Source organism: Coloeus monedula (genome assembly GCF_965178545.1).
Source record: "Coloeus monedula genome assembly, chromosome: 15".
Taxonomy (NCBI): Eukaryota; Metazoa; Chordata; class Aves; order Passeriformes; family Corvidae; genus Coloeus; species Coloeus monedula.
The window spans coordinates 441,939-455,933 of NC_138795.1; the positions used below are offsets into that span (position 1 = coordinate 441,939).

General features: G+C 49.2%; 1 protein-coding gene across 4 annotated transcripts in view; it reads right to left on the reverse strand.

Moving 5' to 3' along the window:
• The window catches only part of TCERG1 (transcription elongation regulator 1), a 30,528-nt gene extending 18,753 nt beyond the window's left edge, over nt 1–11,775 (reverse strand). For 2 of the 4 annotated variants that reach the window (XM_082291626.1, XM_082291625.1), the window contains exons 1-5: nt 11,680–11,775; nt 10,572–10,797; nt 7,937–8,089; nt 7,548–7,785; nt 4,714–4,956 (exon numbers count right to left, since the gene is read on the reverse strand). In XM_082291626.1, coding sequence (XP_082147752.1) covers nt 4,714–4,956; nt 7,548–7,785; nt 7,937–8,089; nt 10,572–10,797; nt 11,680–11,750 — 931 coding nt within the window. In that variant the 5' untranslated portion in view covers nt 11,751–11,775. Of the gene's footprint in view, nt 1–1,044; nt 1,108–4,713; nt 4,957–7,547; nt 7,786–7,936; nt 8,090–10,571; nt 10,798–11,679 lie in introns of all 4 variants that reach the window. The other 2 variants (XM_082291628.1, XM_082291627.1) reach the window with 2 other exon arrangements.
• Between the last annotated feature and the right edge of the window lie 2,220 nt (nt 11,776–13,995).

The following is a 13,995-nucleotide window of genomic DNA, read 5'->3' on the forward strand; positions in this document are numbered from 1 at the left end:
GGCAAACTGGATTTTAATCAATTTAATTTTAATTAATGTGTAATTCTGCAAAGCACAAAGCTTGTTAGCTTTTAGACACTCCACTACTTTAAAATTAGGTACTCTATTTATTAAAAAAGTCTTTATCAGGTGTCTGTAGCAAATAATCGGGTTTTTTTAAGTCTACTGCACTGCTTAATTATGCTGTCATTGTACAAGATATTCCTACTGCTCTTAAAAAAGGCAAGAGTGGATTGAATTTGAGCCGTAGAATGTAGAACAGAACTCTGATAAATCTTAAATACTGGCATTAATTCAGAGCCTTGGATAAAACCTGATGAGAATGAAACCGTTTCAGATTTTTGGGTTTGTTTGTACTGCAAACTGATTGAAAAAAACATTTTGTTGAAATCCTAAAACAAAATGGAAAGTAAATATCCAAAGATAAGAAAGCCAGAATGCTGCAGTATCCTACTATCTCTCCACTCATCCCAACAAACTGAGTATAATGAACAGATCTGGAACGACAAGTTCTAGAACAACCAATTGGATAGAATTGGAACTACAATATCATAAATTTGAGCCTTTAATATTGAAAAAGTCTCATTTTAAATAATGGAAATCACACATTACACATTGCCATAACGTGTTCTCAGCAAGTGACTGTTCTTAAATCCACAACTGAAATATGGAAGTTCACACTCAGACGCACAGACACGCACACAACATGCGAGCACAGCCAGCCACTGCACATGTGGAGCAGGAAAACAAAAATCCACACAAGAAACTAGGAACTAAGTATGGGCATGAGAGTCACAGTTATTACAGAACTCAATGGTTACAGAAAACTGTACGAGAGTTTGGGTACAAAATAAGCTGACACTAACAGTTATTTGGGAAAGTTATCTCCTGACCAAATATGGTATTTGCATTTATACTGGTTTTGAAAATAAAGTATATGTAATCATTCAAGTGGGGAAGCAAATAAAGAAATAAAAGAAACAACCACATTCACTACCATGCCAACTTACAGACAAAACGAACTAGGATGGGTTTGGAAATTACCGGTCTTGGTGGTAGCGACTGTCTTTACATACGGGCAGCTGACTATTTGCATCATTGCTACACCTGCAAAACGGATAGGAAGCATGTTGGAAAGCTGCCATGGGATGTCAGCTACCACGGGGTGCTATGGACTTCCTGCCACAATTTGGAATGCCATTTGCAGCTGGCAGAGAAGAAGTCTCCCAGCAAGAAAATATGAATTACTTTTGCGCCAACATTTTACGCCAGATCAAATATAAAACTAATTTTAAGCTGCAGCAACAGTCTCTAACTATGTTAAACCAGCTGTTTAGCAAGTTATTGGGATGTCATTAAAAAGAAAAAACGTATTTCAGTGAAGACTCAGGGGTTTAAGTTCATCCAAGGGGGAATGCAGCTCCCCTTGTAGGGCAGCACCACAGGAAAATATCCCACTACTGGGGCTGCTTCCACAGGCAGCCTCTGCTGGGACAGACCCATGGGGAGCAGCAGCACAATGAAACTCATTGGCTTTGCGGTTCTCAGTCTGCTGCTGCAGTTAGAGAGCAGAGTAAGGGTGGAAGGACAGGTCTGAACTAGTCAGAGCAGCAAAGCAAGGCAGGCTGAACAGCCAAATGCAACTCAGAGGGAAGGCTAAGGGTATGAGGGTCATTACAGAAAGGCTGGAGATGAAAGAAAGGGGGTAAAAGAAATCAAAGCAATGAAGCTGCAGACAGAGGTACACAAAGCTGCACTAGGTCGGGGGCATTTTCTTTATTTTTCATTATCGAGAATGGCATGAGCTGAAAATGCTTTAAAAGCCAAAACTCGCCCTCAAAAAGGTGGCAGCATGCACTGGTCTGCTCTCCAGCTCAGTAAGAAATAATACAAAAAGGCACAAAAAGGCAAGCAGCTCATCCTCTTTGACAGATCAAAATCAGTGGGACATCAGACAAGGCTGAGGGGAGTGCATTTCCAAAACCTCCATTTTGGGTGTGGAAGGCAACTGTAGAAGTGCTCTCTGGCTGGTCCAGTCTGGATGCTCAGAAACTGAAACACTTCCCTTCAAAAGTTCAAATTCATCATGTGAGGTGGGAAATGCTCCAGTGGAAAGTGAAATTAAACCCCTGTTTAAAACCAAAGTAGTTTCTGGGTTTGGTCATTAGAGATCTAGTATGGAAAGCAAACATAAATACTGCCAATTTATTTGAAAATAAATTTGTGAGAAGACAAAATTGCAATGCTTTCTAAAAATAATTTCAATGAGAGAATTGCAACTAGTTTTATTTTTAGAAGTATTGAATTGAGACATAAAAACATTGACTCAAACAGCATTGATTGAAGTGTTTGTCTAAACTAGAAGGGTGGTCATGTTATGTACTTGACAACGGATCTGAAAATTCGTTTTGTTAAGGAAGTTACAGCATGTCTCCAGCACGAGTCGGCATAAATAACACTCTGTGGGATCGCTGGAGTCAGGGATGCTGCAGCAACATTAGACTGAGCAAATACCCAAGCTGTTTCCGCTGCCAAGGTCATTCCCAAACATAAAACTGACTTAAAACATAGGAATTGAGAGAAAGCAGACTTACTTTTTAAGATCTGAGATTACGAGATATCACTAACGAACTCTTCCATTGCTCCATCTTACTACAGTTTAACAGAGAGATTAACTTTGAAATTACTTGACAGTGGTATTGTTCAGCTCTGTCCCTGTAAGTTCAAATCCTCTGGCTGATATTGTACCTGGTGCTGAAAGCCCCAACCATCTACAGTCTAACCTTTGTGAGACCTTCTGACTTCACTTGATACTGTCTTGGAAGTAACTTGACTTCTCTTCTGTTTCTTGTTACTGTAAAATATTTTACAGTTTTCCTTTTCTTTTACAGTGTTTAGAAACCATCACAACCAACTCAGAATTAGCTGAAAGAAGCTGACAGATTTCATTCTGTAACTAAGCAAACTGACAAATAAGACCCACTAGTGGAAGCAGCACTTTGCTGCCAGGTGTCCTTCCTACACACTATGGGTTCCACCTGCAGCCCAGCTCACAGGGAGAACTGGTCAGAGCCAACACTTCTTACCAGGGAAATCATTTTCAAAAATGAGTTTCAGGAGATTGATGTTCCCACTCTGTCTTTGCTCTTGTACTGTACTACTCCAAAAACTTTTTGATTGAGAGCTCACAATAAAGCCCAACCTGGGCATACACCCAGAATCTCCATTTCCACTGGCACTCTTCTTCACTGTTCTGACCATCCCTATTTTACTCAACAGGTCACACTTGAGCAGATTATATCCCTCACAGTGTGTAAGGACCCTTCATTCCACGCTGAGCCCTTGCTGACAAGGTTAGAAATGGCAGCTGAGAGCACTCAGTCAATCACTTTTAAGGCTTAACCGTTTTTATTTTTATATTTTATCACCAATAAACAGACTTCTTTCTCCTACCCTTTATTCATTTGTTGTTCAGCCTGGAATATCACGTTCAGAATAGTATTTGTTTCCTGGTTTAAAACAACGAGTACGACACTGCGATTTCCTTTTCCATCCAATACACATTAAAGTAGCTTTGCCCAGTTATTTTAGAATACTATTCTAAAAGCAGAGGCAGCTAAAAGCTGGTTCACTCTTCTAGTCAGCACTTTAACTGCTTTCAGGCTTTTTTCTCTTATCAAATGACTGTTCTGAAGGGTTACTTTTCATCCATCCAATTCAATGCAAGGTAAAGGCCTCCCTCCACATCCCCTGGGTGGCTGCATTAGGAGGACAGCAGGGAAGTCATCCCACTCAGCTTGTACAAAGAGTCAGAAACATGAGGATGCTGCTCAGAGCTGCTTCTTTGTCTTTTTAAATCTAAAACTAACTTGGATCCAATGCAACTGCAGTCTCCAACCTCCCTCTGCAACACAAAATCAACAGTTCTCGGTGCATGTTTAGTGCCACTGCGCACTGAAACACATCAATTTTGTACCAGAACAGGAACTCAACAGCACCCATGCAAATGACGTGTGGTGTGTAAGTGCTAAGTGTCATTAGTGATCTCCTGGGAGGCCCTCTGCAACAGACAGCGAGTCCAGCATTTTGCCAGCCTAAAATCACTTCCTTAGGTATTTAAGTATTTCATAAAAGTTTACGAAACTATGATACATCCAGAAGCAGTGTGCTGCCATCCAAGATTCCTTCTCTATGTTCTTTAAACCTAAAGCCTGTGAATAACAACACCCTGGCACCTTAAATGCCTCATTATGGTCCTCAGGTCACACCTCATCACTCAGCATCCTGCCCAGTGGCTGCAGCCTAAGAGAACTGGGAACACCTAACATCACTGGGGTCATGATTTCCATGGTAGTTCTTCCTGCTCATCCATGTCCTAGTGAATATTAATGCACAAGACTTAAGGTCTAAATCAAGTAAGCAGAAAAAAATTAAAGCAATATTGCAATTAGTAAAATATAGTGCTCAATATTCTCGTTTAAACATTACATGTTTAAATGCAGCTGTTTTCTGCCAAGTATAGCAAAGAACTAGAAATCAAAAAAACGTATGTTCTTTGTTAATATTAAAAAGTCTGTCTGCTAACCCTGAATTCTTTCAGATATACTCTGAGGAGAGGATCCAGGCAAGTTCTGTACACAGTGGACACATGAGTGCAAACAACTGACAACATGGACATGTAGCAGACAAGACAATTACAGTTTGCCAATTTACCTGGAAGTGGAATAGGCATGCCAGGAAGGGGGACACGAAATGGAGGTACCATTACTGGTGGAAAAGCAGGAATTGCTGCAGTTGGTTGAGGTACTGCATGAGGAACTGCAGGAGGCAATGTCTGTGGGACTGGCTGGGGTACAGTCTGCACAGGTGTAGCAGAAGGAGCAGAGGTTGAAACACTGACTGATGGTGTGGCAACTGAAACACCCGAACTCGGGGTCTGGTCTTGTGTGGTAGGTGCTGATAAAAAAACACAAAGAACACCTTGTATCTTAGACACTGCAATATATTGCTGCAAACATACTGGCGCTCTGTTTCCCGGTACATAAGCAGGTACGCTCAGATATAACCAGCAGGAGGACACTCCTGGACAAAAAATACTTTGCCTTCTCTGGAACATTAAATATTCACAAAGGAAGTCAATTTCCAATTTCAATTTGTCCCATTCTTTACACCTAACATGTCTCTACAGCAGTAGCAGGGGTGTATCAAAGGACAACCACAGGCTGAAACGAGGTTCTATTCTGTTCAGAGAAACAGAAAGGGAACATTACAGCAAGTTTCCAATGGCAACAGGCTGTCCTTGTGTTACATGAACACAGATTCTGCTTTTAACAGCAACTGCAGCAGCACGTGCATGACAGCAGTCTGCCTTAAACTATGCTGGGCTGTGCCCTCAGAACAGGAAATGTCAATAAAAATGTGTAAATAAGCAAGGAAATTACTTTTCTTCAAGAGCTGCAAGAACTTTCTTGGTTTTCAGTGCCTCCCAGCAGGAAAACACACAACTGGCACTCAGTTCTATAATCCTTGCAGCATGACTGGTTTCAATTTCAAATTGTTTTAATTGGGAGCAAACAGTCTCACAGCACAGGCCAACAGGAACTAGAGACAAGTCTGCTTAAACTTGTAAGCTCACTCTGTAAGATTTGGTGCAGAGGAGGAGAAGGGGAAAAGAAAAATAAAGAAATCACACCAATTTACAGCCATATTCCAATGCGCACACCGTGCATTTTCTATTACTACCAGAGACATTCCACACAACATACCAGTATTAGCAGATTTAAACAAAGATTTTTATCTTTTGTTAAGCGTTTCAGAAAGGGTGAAAGTTCTTAGCAGTGCCTAACACTTAGGGAAACAGAGCAGACAGTCAGTATGTGATTTGTAAGACCTAAGTAAAATCAGTACAAGGCAAGAATGAAGCTCAGCCAGAAGTCACAGGGTTTTTTTACAGGCCAAGTCTAAGAGTTATAAAATTATTTTAAATTATAAAATTTCATCACCTAGGCACAGACACCAACAGTAACAGTTCTTGAAAGCAAAGACAAAGTTCAGCAGATAGAACAGGTAGAAGTGGAACAGATTGTCAGCATTCAGTATTAGGAAATTTAACTTCAGAGAAGGTGCATAAAGTGCTGCTCCCAAAGCATGACTAGCTCTCCCAAGCCTGACATTGGGTCAAGAGCTAACATTTACCTCCCAACTGACTTGTAACTCGGCACAACAGTTAGAGCAGACCACAGTTCAACACAGCTAATTAACATCATACTGAGTTACCTTTCAAATTAAACAAAAGCCCTAAAATGCTTTGAGCAATACAAGTTCTTTGCTGCTCTAATGATGTGTCCTCCCTCCAGTCTTAATGAAAGCAGAATTGAAGTGTTACATAAATTTCACTCTCTTTGACACACAGATTCTGAAGTTTGGGTTAAATGGTGAGTTAAGCTTGACTTGTCTCACCTGTTACAGGAAAAAGATGAATTCCAAAGGATGCAACTCCTACCCCACAGTGGGAGTTGGAAGAGTTCACCTTCTGCACACTCTCTGGCCTGGCTCAGTGCACATGTCTGAGCCAGCGCAGCTACAATGCCCAATGCCCCAGTGCCAGATTCCTGCTCAGCACCAATGCTGTGCTGTCAGTCTGTGGCCCTGCACACAAGACAGGACGCTCTCTGAGCTGCTCCTTCCCCTGCACACCTGGCTTTGGGCACGGGGAGTGACCTCACTCGCTGTTTGCTGCTGCCACACTCACGTGCAAAGAGACCCACAGCACCTAACACACATCTCTATCAAGATGCACCTGAGGCTCCTGGGCAGCACACAGGTGACAAAGTGCAGTGCAAACCACGCTGCTGTGTGCACAGCCATGCATTTATGTGCATGCTGCATAAATTCAGTCCCCTTTCCTTAGTTGGAAAACCCCTACAAGCAAAGGCTCAGTCCATGGAAGCAGCAGTAATCTCCAGACTATCATTCAAAGGTCATAAATCAACAAAAATGGCTTCTAGGACTTTCCTCTTCCTCTTTGTGGAACTCCAGGAAATAGGGACTGAGAAGGCTTAGGTAGAAGAATAATGCTAATAAAAGTAATACAACAAATCTGTGTTACAGATTCTGTAATCAACCAATGCTCACAGACCGACAGCTCTGAGAGCCGACCTTCTACAGAAACAGATGCCATGGAGAAAATGAGGAAATTGCTACAACTAAACTCCTACCTCAGATCAACGTTTCTTGTGAAACACTTTTAAAAACAATTTAGCTCTATCTGTAGTCAAAAGGAAATAGATGTGTAATAGCTCTGAGATGATGTAATAACAGCAGAAGAAAAATATACAAAGACCTGAAGAATTCTTTGAGATTGGTGGGGAAAAAAGTTTGCATGCAAGGTTCTTCTGGACTAAACACTGTACTTTAAATTCACACTCCACCTCATGCTGAAACAACTTCCTCCTGGATACCAAGGCTTTGCTGCAGCAATTCCCCATGCAGTACACCCACCACCTGCTCCCAACACCGCGAGGCCTGAGACACCCCCAGGTACTCACTGGAGTTGGTCTGGGACACTGAGGTGGCCGTGGTGGTGGTGGAGGTGGTGGAGGACTGCGTGCTAGAGGAGGTGGATGGAGATGCTGCAGATGCAGGGCTGCTGGTGGTGGGGGTGGAGGCCCCCACAGCCTGGGCCTGGGCTGCCAGCATCGGCGTCAGCTCCGACTGCTGGATGACCTTGACCCCGTCTGGCTTTGTCCACGCTGACTCCCGTGTCCGTGCGTTGTAGAAATAGACCTACGGCAGGAGAGTGGCCCCGTCACACCACAGCTCACCGCAGGAGGAGCGGCCCAGTTCCTCCAGTGGAATTCCAACCCAGTGCCTGACTATGTGACCAGGGTTCACGCAGGACCACCCATGGCTCCGCTGGTCCCGGCACCCATCTCACCTTCCCGTCTGGAGTTTTGTTCTCTACCCAGATCTCCTCAGCCGGGGGCATTGCTGGTGTTCCCGGCGCAGAGACCGGCGGCATTCCTGGAGGGAACATCATACCAGGAGGTGGTGGCATGCTACCCATGGGAGGAGGCATAAATGGTGGTCTCTAAAGGCATATAATAACAATAATGATGATAATGATAACAACAATATAATTTCAAGCAGTTTTCCTTTCTTAGAGAAGCAACAGACAGTACACCAGCAGTAAGGACAAGCTGTGCTGGGCTTGGAAGCTTCTCTAACAATCCAATGCTCCCAGCTCAGGGAATGTGCTTCCTGCCAACCCCCCACCTATGGCAGAACAGCTGAAGCCATCACTTCACTTCTGAGATACAAACATCAAGGCACCTGAAAATGGTGGCATGAACAGAAATGTGGTCAAAGAAAAGTCCTCTCCTGAAAAGGAGAAAATATCTCAATGCAAGGAAGAGAAAGAATGGAAGAGCTGTTCCTGAACAGCTGCTGCTCAGACATCCCCACCTGTGAACCAAATACCCCAGAAACCCAATGATCCTCCCAGGAAATAAATGTTAAAAAAAATTACAAGTAAGCGTCCAATTTGTCAGCACAGCAGAGCAGTGGGCTTTATTAAAATCCATTACACACTCCCAAATTTCCCACTAACTAAAATTCTAATTCATGCCAATTAAAATAAAAATAAGATGAAATTGAAATTGCATGTTCATTATCGCATGATAAGAAATCCTGACCTGTCCTGCACACACAGTTACTTGAAAGCCTGAACACCTGTTTCTAACTCAAAGTACATTTAGTTCTTTCATTTTTCTTGTTTACTTGGAGTATTTGAAATTCCCTACGCGCAACAAGTACAGTACAAGTACACTTCCCTATAAAAGCAGTTGACAAAACTCCCCAAGTTCTTCAGCTTACTCTGCAAACACCTACAACTGCCCTAATGATCCCCATCTCTCCAGCTCTAATTGAGTGAGCCTCGAGTGCCGCGGTCACCCCGAGCCTGCGGCGAGACCGGGGCTGGGACAGCCCAGGACATCCACGCCACAGGGAGGGGTGGCTCGGTGACAAGCTGCACACACAGGCCCTGAGCTGCAGCCCTGCACCCGCGGCTGCAGCTGTACCCCCGGCAGCCGCCGCTGCTGCCACATCCTTGGCTTCTGGCAGGAGCTTCCCCGAGATCCAACTTTCTGCTCTAAGAGTGGTATTTTAAACTGCTCTTTAAATCCATGTACCAAACTAGTAACAATTATTTGCATTAAGTACTATTAAAAAAAGAAGCCAAGAGTGCATGAACAGCATTCTACACAAACAAAAAAAGCCGTCAACTCAGCTGCAGCCTGCTTTCCTTCTCTTGTTCCTCCCCAACAGCTCTTGCACCTGCCACACCATGAGCTTCCTCTTTCTTGCTCTTACAACCTGTAGGAAGAATCCAGTGAGAAGAAGCTCACTTTCCACCTGCTACATCTGCTTTCCCCAATCCAGGAGTAAAATCATGTGGACAGCAAGTGCCAGGTGTGCAGCCAGGCTCCTAGCACATCCTGAGCCCCGCTCTGAACACAGCTTCCCCCATTCTGACCACAGGCCCTTCACCATCACATTTGCCCTTGCACTGGGCACAGGGCAGGGAGCGAAGCCCAGCCCTCAGTGTGGAGCAGAGCACAGTGCCAGCACGGCCTGAGACACCCAGCCATGGCTGGTGCTGGTGAGGAGCTGCAGAGCTCACGGCCTGGCACAACAAACCAGCCCTGTGTGACAGCTGGGAGCAGCAGCACACTCCGGATGTAAATCAAACACAGAAACCAGGGAGATGCCCACAGCCAGGCCTGGGATCCAAAGTAAAGGTTGGTTCTTCAAACTATAATTACAACAGTGGATTTAATCTATTATTCACAGCACGTGGTACCATTCAGCTCCTCAGCCTGCCCACAGCCCACACTGCACTTACACTGCCCTGATGAGAATACATCCTACAAAGCAATTAAATAACAGCACAAGGCAATCAAAACAATCCATTTCTCATTCACAAAGGTGTTGTCCCTTGCAAACTGTTCAGGCCTCTGAAAAGCAGACAAAAGACCTTAAACCATCCATCAATTTAGCAGTGCCTCGAGGAGCTGAGCAGAAGCTGTATTTGCATACCACAGGTATGCAGTGGTATACAACACCACACCTGAGCCCTGTGTTCTCATCTTGCCCTGCTGTTTCCTTCACCCATTTCAATGTCCATTCTCATACTATTTTCACAAAATCAATTACATTGGAAGAGACCTCCCAGACCATCAAGTCCAAAATGTGCCCAATCCCCACCTTGTCGCCCAGCACAGAGCACTGAGTGCCGTGTCCAGTCGTTCCCTGGATGCCTCCAGGGATGGGGACTCCAGCACCACCCTAAGCCTCCTTTTGACCAGGCTGAGCACCCCTAGATCCCTCAGCTGCTCTCATCAGACTTGTGCTCCAAACTCTTCACCAGCTTTACTGCCCTTCTCTGGACATGCTCCAGCACCTCCACGTCCTTCCTGAATTGAGGGGCCCAGAACTGGACACTTCCACGTGTAAAAGCAAACGAAAAATCCCTAAATCCCACTTAACCCAGGAGAATTCCCGTTCCTTACCTGTAGGTGTGGAGGCCCCATGGGCGGGGGGATCCCCCCTGGCGGCGGCATCGGGGGCATGCTGGGGTCAAAGGGGGGTCGGCCGAAGGGGGGCCGGGGGGGCGGAGGAGGGCCCCGCATCATCCCGAAGGGCGGGGGCGGCCGCAGGAGGGGCGGGGGGCCCCGCAGCACCGCGCTGGGGGGGGGCGCGGGGCCGCGGAACCGCAGCGCCTGCTGCTGAGCCATCCTGGGGAGACAGAGGGACACAGGGAACACGGGTCACTGCCATGTGCTGCTGTGATGTAGGAAAATCAGTTGTTACAAGGAACAGGGAAAAACCCAATAAACACCAAAAGGGTGTACAAAACATGTCACGTTTGAGTGGGTAAACTCAAGTGTGCAACTACTTCAAGAGGTTGTTGTACTTCACAGTTCAAGGTTGTTAGTTCTCAACTGTGAATCTGTACTCATGAAAATGGATAACCAGAGCTGGGATGGGGTACGCAGACATTGGGAAGTGCATCCTTCCTTATCTGCTAAAGCTCCCTGAACGTGACCTGGTGCTCTGACTCCTGCCTGCAGGTCCGTCCAGAGCCTCTCCAGCCGCTCGTGCGCGGTTCGGTGGTGTCGGTTCGGCAGCACCAGACACTGCCAGGAGCTCCCGCGTCCCTCGCAGGTGGGACCAGGGCCTGGCCCCGACCACCGCTATCCCCGCGCTGAGCCACCCGGCCTTCCGCACGGGGATCTCGGGAACGGGGAGACAGAAGAAAACTTAGCCTTCGGGACCAGCAAAAGCTCCTCTGCGGCTCTGGGGGGACAGTTTTACCCACCGCTGAGTGCAGTGCAACACAGTGGTCGCATGACGACTCACACTCGAAAAAATCGAAGGTTATGAGACGGTGAGTGGCAACAGACACGGTCTATCCGGACTCCGAGGGGACGCCCCGGCACCTGGTCCCACGCCCGGGAGCGGCCCCGGCCCGGTGAGCGGGAACAGGGCCCATCCCGCCGCACGCGGGGCCGGGAAATGGAGGCGGGAGACCTCCAGCCGGCCGGCCCACCCGCCCCTGCCCCACCCGCCCCAGCTCGCTCGGCAGAACAGCTCCAGCTCAGCTCCGGCCCGCCGTACCGGAGGTCGGTGCCGAAGCGCTCTCCCGCCGCCGCCTCCCCGTCGCCGCCGCCGCCGCCCCGCTCCGCCATGGCCGCCACCGCCGCGCGCACCCGCCCCGCCCCGCGCGGGCCCCGCCGCGTCCCATTGGCCGCCGCGCACGCCCGTCAGCGCGAGCGGAGCCGAGCCCGCCCCGCCATTGGCTGCCGCGCCCGCCGGCTTTGAATGGGGGGAGCCGGGCGCGCCGCGATTGGCTGCGCGCGGGCGGCCCGCGCCGCTCGCGCCTGGGGTCACGTGAGGCGCGACCCGGAGAGAGAACCGGAAGTGACTTCACGCCGTGGAGGGAAGAGGAGGAGCAGCATCCAATCAGCGGTCGGAACCACGTGCGCCAATCACCGCCTGCAGCCGGTGGGGCGCGCCCCCCCGAAACCAAATAGGGAATGTCGCGCCCCGTGACGTCACGGGGGCACGGAGCCAATGAACGATCCCGGCGCGGGGAGCCGGGCGGGCGCTGGGGGGCGCCGCGGGGTGAGGGGGAAGCCGTTCTGGGCGCGGGGGAGCCGCCCCTCCTCCGGGGACAGCGGGGGAGCCGCGGAGCCGCCCCTCCTCCGGGGGACAGCGGGGGAGCCGCCCCTCCTCCGGGGACAGCGGGGGAGCCGCGGAGCCGCCCCTCCTCCGGGGACAGCGGGGGAGCCGCGGAGCCGCCCCTCCTCCGGGGGACAGCGGGGGAGCCGCCCCTCCTCCGGGGACAGCGGGGGAGCCGCGGAGCCGCCCCTCCTCCGGGGACAGCGGGGGAGCCGCCCCTCCTCCGGGGGACAGCGGGGGAGCCGCCCCTCCTCCGGGGGCCGCGGAGCCCCGGCTCGGCACTGGCCCTGGGAAACCTCCGGATTTACGGATGAACCCTGCGGTGACCCACTGCCTAGACCGCGAGCTGAGCTCTGGGAACGGCGTTGCGTTTGGAATGGGATGGGGCATCAAACACTGCTGGGCAGCTGCCGGCAGCTGCAGCGCTCGTTGCGAAGGAACATCCGAGTGGCAGAGAGCAGGTCCCTCCCTCGGGACGTGTTCCCGGGACACAGTCCTGTGGCAGGAGGATGCCAGAGCCTTGCTGAACCGTCGGGCCTTTCCATCTCTTAACTGGTTTTGTGGTCCCACATTTCCCATTCCTCTCCTTCTCTCAATAAAAAGATGTGTCTTTCTTAAATAATGAAAATAAGAAATTGCTAGGGGGCCTTTGGGCAGTGCTGAGCCACAAAGACTCCTACACACTTTGAGTTCGCTGCTCGGCGGTCTTTATTCATGTGTTTTGCTTGAAGCTGCTGCCACTGTGAGGATTTGGGACAGGTCAGCGGGTGCTGGGACTCCCCGGGAGCCTGTGTGTCCTGCTCCATCCCAGCGTGTCCTGCTCCATGTCCAGGGTGACAGCAGCTCAGGGAGTCGGGGCCCTCTGTGGTCCGGGGGAGGGAGATCTCTGCCTGGCTCTGCCCGCGGGGTGAGGGGCACAGTGCCTGCTCCGCTCTGCCAGGGGAGAGGAGATGGAGTCGGCTGTCTCTCCCACCGTGTCCCGACCGCATCCTTCCATCAGCACTTCTGATGGCAGAGATTAAAACAGGTTTTGCCCACGATGTCTCAAATCCTCCATACACAGTGGGGCTGCCTGTCTTCCATGCCTCTTTCATCATCTTGTTATCTCCCTGTTCCAGGGTTGTCTCCATGTTTTATTGATGTCAAGCTAGCAGGCGAGAGCAGCTGCAGGGCCCTCTCCCAAGTTCGGGGGGACTGGTGCGGCTGCTGTACCCCAGCCCCGCTCACCTTTGTTTTCTCAAAATATTCCAGTCAGGAATTCTCAGACTGCTCCTCCAGGAGCAGTTAATGGTGAGCTGCAAAACACGAATCATTTTGACGAATCTGCTGGCAGCTCCCTGTGCTGCAGGACATGGCTCTTGGCAACAGTACAATTTACTGTGATTGATATGCACTTCCCTGGATTTCATTAAAACCCGGAATTCCAATGGCTCAATTCACAGTCTGCTTGGACACCCTCCCTAACTACCAGTGGGCTCCGGGGGTGTAGGTACGAGGGGACCAACTGGCAGGCTCGTTCGTCCCCTCAGGAAGTTTTGGCACTGCTCCCAGAGCTGGGAGGTTATCACTGGCCATGCTCCTTGGGGAACGGGGCTGTGGCAAGCACTGGAGCCAGGGAAAATCTGTCTGGGGGAATCCCAAACCCCCACGTACTGCAGAGCTACTGGATCTGCTGATGGAGTTCTGCAAATGGAATGGCTGTGGGTACACTGGGTATCCAGGCAGTTTTCCAGAGAAGTTGCAGCTGGGACC